Below are 7259 nucleotides of genomic sequence, written 5' to 3' on the forward strand. Positions count from 1 at the left end.
TAGAAGGCTAGGGCCAAAATGTTGGCTTTCCTTGTGGCCCTCCTTTTTCTCTAATTTTGGTATGCAAATTTAGGTTGTTAACCCTTCAGAAGACAAGTTTATTGTTATTACCATACAACCTAGGCTGTTAAGCTTCACCTCACTATCTGTCTGAATATCAAACATCTTAGGCATAACATGGAACAGGTATTTTTCATCAAGTATTGATACGTTGAACTTTAAATCCCTAAAGAATGCTCTTAAAATTCTAAGAGAACTAAGTAAAATTATTTTACCACATGGGTAAGAGCAAGAAATTCACACTGAAGATATAACTGCAGATATGAAGTAGAATTTGATTGCTGCAAGATGGAATTTCTATTAATAGTTCTCCCCTTAATGGAATTTGACAAGTTGAGTCTAAGATTTAAAAGAAAGAACAAAATCTAAGACAAGGCAACTTAAAGGGGGATATTCACAAGTGTCACATAGAATAGTTTAGTTAGTGTGACATGGAGAAGATAAAGACATGAATAAAACTGAGGAGAACAGAAGCAAATGAGTGCAAGCATGGACCTATGACATAACAGAGTGGTACTGCAAATCAGTAGGGAAATGCGAGGGCTTGGATGGACAGCTGGCTAACCATATTAATAAACAAAGAAAGAAATCAGATTTCTACTTTCCACTATACACCAAATCAGTTCCAGATAGAATAAGAACTTAAAAACTAAAAGATTAAAGCTATTGCAATGGGAGAATAGCTAAATAAATTGTGGTATATTCTTGTGGGTGAATTACATCTATCAATATGGAACAATTTAAAAAGTACATGAAACATTTAAAAAACATCATATTGTATGAAGAGATCAAGTCACAGAAGAAGGTCCATGTCACTAAATCAAACAATACATTTTAATACATGGGTATTAGATAGATAAAATAACACTTTAAAAATCTTAACACAAAATTCAGATGATGCTTATTTCCAGGAGACAAAGGCAATGCTGGAATAGAGGAGAGGCAAAAAGTTAAAGAAATCCTGCTCAAAGTGACTGCTGGAGGGATAAAGGGAGCCCATTATGGTTTGTGTCTGGATGTCTCCCCCAAAACCTTATGTGGTCATAGGAGCCAGGCTTTTTGAAGAAAACTTATTAAACCTAGACTTCTTGTTTTCATGCCCTCCCTTCAAGAAACAGAATTACAGCATTTCCAGCTGGATCCAGCAGGGGGCCAGAGCCCTCATGTTATAAACATCTTCAGCCTATGCAAGAGGAGGGTGTGGAGATGGTGTGAGCGCTATACCTGCCCTAAGGCAGTAGCCTGCGTACAACTGTAGAGGAGGGAAGGAGGTGTGCTCCTCCTCTTTGTTCTTGTTGCTTTAGCTGTTTCCACTGCCATCATGAACTACTGCCCCTCTGCCAAGCCAACCTGCTTTGGAGCCAGCTGATTATGCACTAAAACCTCTACAAACTGTGAGCTAAATCAACCTTTCCTTTACTTTTGGGTGTTCTGAATGTTTTGCCTGATCAATTAAAGAAAAGTAACGAAGACAGCCCTCAACACTGTGTGAGACTTCCAGAGGCAGAGGGCCTTGGGGGTAGTTGGCACCAGTTGTAAGAATAGTAAGAGTGGCATTGCCAATATCAAAGAATTCTAGGGGGCTGCATGAGGAGGATCTCTTAACCTTTACCTCATTTTTTTTTTTCCATTTGAACTCTAATGCTTAAGTAAAGATTCAAGGAGGTGAGGGCGATCTGGCTGTGACATCTGTCACCCCATTGATCACCAGGGTTGATTTGGTTCATTTGGCTGGCTAGGCAGGTGTTCCCTTCCTCCTTCAATGCTTCATGTGTGTCCCTCCTGAATCTGTGGGCTTGGATGAAGAGGACAAATAGAAGAGGACTTTTTCCTCAGTCAAGAGTATATGAGTAAAATGATGGAACTTAACAAAAAAAGGGGGATACAGATGAATGTCCATTTTGTATCTGTGTATTCAAAGTGGTTAGGATAGATATATAGTTACATTCTCTTAGTGAGTAGAGGGATTTGTTCTAATGGTGTTTGTAAATAGGATATAAAGTCCGCATCTTGTACAGCAATTAACCACTAGGAAGAATGCATGCAATGTGTTGATTGTTGAAACTGTCCTACCAATTTGGTTTGAAACTGTCTCAATGCTCTTTGTTTCTCAATAAAATTATGGGAAAAAAGAGAGTATATGAGTAGCTGTGCTCCCCTGCTAGAACCTCCAGACAAGCTATCAAGAAAAGATTAGAATGAGGATGAAGAAATAGTAAAAACGAAATAGAAGATTTGAGTATCGTAAAGTTGGCTGAAGAAGTGACTAGTTAATTACAAAGATCCTGGAACACATTCACAGAATGGTTCCCAAAGTCCTGCATGTGGACTTTTGGTGAGAATTTGAGCAATCTTTCTGCAGGACAGCCTAGACTTGCCATCAGCTTGAGGTGTGGGATGCCAGCATCGCCTCTCAGGACCTGTATATGGAATTTCTCTCAGATTTCTTAGGGATGTAGACAACAGAGAAGGACATAGATGCCATGAGGAGACTGTTGTCCTCACTTTCCTCACCATAGCCTGCCTTGCTTTCTCCAGGGGCATGTGTGTGAATGAACTTTGCCATTGTTTTTTGCTCCATTTGTCCAATTCTTTGTTTGAGATGAAAAGAATCCAAAATCTAACTCCAGAGGGAGAGAAGAGCAATCCAGAAAAGTATCTGAGTATGGTAAAGCTTAATCAGTATGGTAGAGTTTAGTCAGTGAGCCATTTTCAGAAGCAACTGTCTGGTAACAAAAAAGCCCTTGAGCTAAAGAGACATGATATGTTATAGAAACCAGAATGATTTTAGTGTACCAGAGGACAGAAGTCATTTGAGAGAATGAAGCCTGGTCAGGAAGGGTCTTTTGAGTTCTAGTAAGGTTAAGTGTTATCCCAGGAGCAACCTTCTGAAGTTCTCTAAGCAACAGCTCAATCTCCCAAACAAATACTCTCAAATCTGAGCTTTATCAGATTTGGGCAAACTATAATCACATACTTATGTGCTTCCTGGGCTCAGAATCTGCATAGGCGTGGTCTATTCCCTTTATCACAGCACTTAGCATTCGGCCTGCATGAAGTCCAGAGAGTCACTTTCTGTGGAAAAAATGAGTAGACGCTCATCTTTCCTCACCTTTTGACTACCTAGGTATCTGACTTTGGCTTCTTGCTGATATCGAATCTTTGGGGTCCCAGATTCTTGACAAATCAAACTGAAGTTCCACACTTGCACTCCAGGATCACTTATTAATCCTGGCTATTTGTTCATATTTCTCGCTTTAGAGCTAACTATGTTGCAGTTTCTCTAGTTTTTCAATTAGAGCAAAGTAATAGGATCTTATCTCCAGTGTGCTATTCTGGCTTTTAAATGTTCTAAACCTCAAGAGAATGATTATGTTCTTTTAAATATAATTTGAATATAAGATGTTAATATTAGCATTGAGGTTATAATCATATGCTACTATTTTACAAGTGATTTTATAAGTTTTCTAAAAGGTCTGGAGTGTCATGCATTGATGTCTTGAATTTATGTGGAAAGTGTCACCTAAAAAGGTATCTAAGATAATTCTAGAGATCAATAATATTTGCTGTAGAAAAAGAAAGTTCTGGGCCGGTGAGATAGTTCAGCAGTCTAAAGCACCTGCTTAGGCAAGTTTATACAAGTGCAGGAGACCTCTGTTTGATGCCTAGCACCACGTACTGTGCCAGTCCCACTTTCAGGGCAGGGCTGAGCCAGCCAAACCAAACAAAACAAAACCCATAAAAAACCACCTCCAAATGAGCTGCCTCATGGTATATAACACTGTTAGCTATGGTACAAGATACACACTGATAACTCAATTCACATACCATATAGAGATGTCTACTTTGTAAAAGAATAGGGTGCACTCACTTGGACAGCATGAGTGCTTCAGTCTGTTCAGACTACTATAACAAAACACCCTGGACAGGGAATCCTAGAAACAACAAAAATGGGAGTGTTGCAGGACTGTCCTGCTACAATGCTGTATATGGTTAGATTTCTAAACTTCTGTGTAAACATATATAATTGTTTATTCTTATTTTTTAAAATATATTTTTATTTTTAATTTAGTTTTCATCATATTCTGTAGGGACTTAAAGTTTAGCCTATCAATACTTGATGAAAAATACCTGTTCCATGTTATGCCTAAGATGTTTGATATTCAGACAGATAGTGAGGTTAAGCTCAATAGCTTAGGTTGTATGGTAATAACAATAAGCTTCTCTTCTGGAGGGTTAACAACCTAAGTTTTCAGACTAAAAATTAGAGAAAAAGAAGGGTCATAAGGACAGTCAACATTTTGGCCCTAGCCTTCCAAGGTCAAATAAAACTCAGGACATATGAGAACCTGTACTGTAACGTCATGTAACTCAGTTATGTCTCAAATTTTCTGATCAAGGAGATTATGGGGCCAAAGAGGAAAGTGATCAATGATGTAGAATGTGCCTAAGGAGAGTCACATGGAGAGAAAACATTTTCTCAGGCTTTCACAGAGAGGAAATTGGTCAAGCAATGGCCATGACTCATCCACATGGTTGACACTGACAAAGGATCTACAAACTGAGGTACAGAGTCTCAGGATAAGTCCTGAGGGGATTTCACTGATTTTATTTCATTGATTTTATCAGATACAAAAGCCACAATTCTTGTTACATAGGTCTTGCTTTATCTTGGTCTTAACCATCCAGCAGAAAAGTTTAAAAACGAAGTTTAAGAAGTAAAGCCATGTTATTAATTTGAGCTGTAAGGGACTCAGTTCAATAACTTCTGACATTGCCAGTCATGCAGAAGACCCAATACTATTATGGACTACTGGACTATTTTGGAATATTTTGCTGAGTTCACACACCTATAATATTTAAATGATGGAATTAAACAAAAAAAGGGAATACAGATAAATGACCATTTTGTATCTGTGTATTCAAAATGGTTAGGATAGATATATAGTTACATTCTCTTAATTCAATGAATAGAAGGATTTGTTCTAATAGTGTTTGTAAATAGGATATCATGTCTGTATCTTGTACAACAAATAACCACTAGGAAGACAGTATGCAATGTGTTAATTATTGAAACTGTCCTACCAATTTGATTTGAAACTGTCTCATTGCTATTTTTCTCTCAATAAAATTATGGGGAAAAAAGAAACAACAGAAATGTATTTCTCACAGTTTTGGAAGACAAGTAGAATAAAATCAAAGTGTAGCAGATTTAGTGTCTGGGGAGGGGCCCCTTCCTAGTTCTACACAGCACTTCCTGTTTGTGTCCTCGCATGGTGGGCCTGGGAAGCTCTCTGGGATCTCTTCTACTAGGACCCAATTCCACTCAGGGCTCTTGTGGCCTCATTGCTTTCCAAAGGCTGCATGCTGATCCCTTAAGTTGGGGGTTAGGATTTCAAAATGTGAATTTTGTAGAGACACAAACATTCCGACCATAGCAGTAAATTTCTGGTAATAAAGAATCTTCTCTTTTTGTTGTTGCTAGATTGGGAATTCTAGAATTTAATTATTCTTTAAAAAGAGAGTTTTAAAAACTAGGCAAGATGGTGTACGCCTGTAATTCCAGAACTCTGGGAAGCTTAAGCAGGTTTGCAAGTTTGGGCCCAGTTTGGAGAACCTTGCAACTTTGCGAGACCCTGTGTCAGGAAAAAACAAACAAATAAACAAACGAATACAAGTTTTAAAAAGGGCTGAGAAAAACCAGAAATCTTATGTCTTAAAGGTAACTTTAAAAAACTTTGGGTCTTGCAACATCTTAGAAGAATTTCCGAGAATTCTTTATATGCTATCATAATGCATTTCATGAAAGATGGTTTCCATTATATTAGATGTATTTGCTGTTAGGAGGTGAAACAATGTTCACATGAGTGAGTGAATACTGTGGATAAGAAGTATCCAGGACCACATTTCTACAGCTCAGCTTTGATGCTGATATAAATGGCACTACATTTCTAAAACTGAAGGGTCATGCAAACAAGACAACTTGGAGTTTATAAATGTATTGGGACTTGTGAGGTATCCAAGGAAGACTCTGTTGGATCAAGAAAATTATTCAAGCAAATAGGTTCAAAATGTAGAATGTAAAACCAATCTAAATAAACATGATGTAAATACCTAATTACCTGGAGTGTATCAGTTTTCCAAAATGCATACTATTGAACTTCTTGGTGTGTACAGTTGTCTGAGGCTCATTTGGAGGTACATATGCAAAAAAGATCATTTCATGTGGGGAGATATACTGCAAAGCAAGTGCAGTGTCAAAGCCCATATCAGGAGCCTAGAAGTGGAAAAAAGAAAATATTGCATTTAAATGATTTTAGACTTTAATTATGACAAAATTCAAATAACAGATTTCTTTCCAGTTCACATCAAAATAATACTATTTCTCACAGTCTTTGATTCACAAACTTCCATCAGAGTCAATATAAGCACTTTTGGCCTGGATTTCTGACTTGAAGTCCCCACCCCCACCAGTACTGGGTACTGGGGATTAAATTTAGGTTCTTCCCCTGTTATTTATTAATTTATTTTAAATTAATTAAATTAATTAATTTATTTTGAGACAGGGCCTCACTAAGTTCTAAGTTGCCCACGTTTGCCTGTGATCCTCCTGCCTTGACTTGGCCCACAACTCTTTTCAACATATCCTTCTTCAGTCTTAATCCTGTTCAGTTTTGGGAATTTCTAGGGGTGAGAAAAGTGGGGATCAATCCCAAAGGGGATGATAGAATTGACCTTATTGCAAAGATATGAGAAAAAGGTGGTAGATAGTACAAACTACTTGGAGGAACACTGAGTAGACAGTGCCTCCAAAACTCATTTTTATATTTTCCCCTCAGCCTCTCTATTTTTTGGACCCATGGAAAAGGGAAGAGCTTTGGAAACAGGGCGGGTAAAAGGACAGACCTTGGAGCCTGCTGCCTGGGATACATGCCTGATTCCCTTAACTAAGCAGTTGAGTAATTTTGGGTAATTATTCATCCTTTCTTTTTTTTTTCTTTAAATATTTTTATTTTTATTTTATTTTTTTCTTAATTTTATTGAGAAATAAATAGCAATGAGACAGTTTCAAATCAAATTAGTAAGACAGTTTCAATAATTAAAACATTGCATACATTCTTCCTAGTGGTTAATTGCTGTACAAGATGTGGACATGATATTCTATTTACAAACACCATTAGAACAAATCCCTCTATTCA

At 37.5% G+C, this 7259-nt stretch overlaps 1 protein-coding gene across 1 annotated transcript in view; it reads right to left on the reverse strand.

The window, feature by feature from the left end:
* The window catches only part of Catsperb (cation channel sperm associated auxiliary subunit beta), a 167206-nt gene that overhangs the window by 64020 nt on the left and 95927 nt on the right, over nt 1-7259 (reverse strand). Inside the window, exon 15 of the mRNA XM_023719627.1 lies at nt 6183-6337. Within this exon, the coding sequence (XP_023575395.1) occupies nt 6183-6337 (155 nt within the window). The remainder of the gene's footprint in view (nt 1-6182; nt 6338-7259) is intronic.

The sequence above is a fragment of the Octodon degus genome, unplaced genomic scaffold (assembly GCF_000260255.1).
Source record: "Octodon degus isolate 3935 unplaced genomic scaffold, OctDeg1.0 scaffold00070, whole genome shotgun sequence".
NCBI lineage: Eukaryota > Metazoa > Chordata > Mammalia > Rodentia > Octodontidae > Octodon > Octodon degus.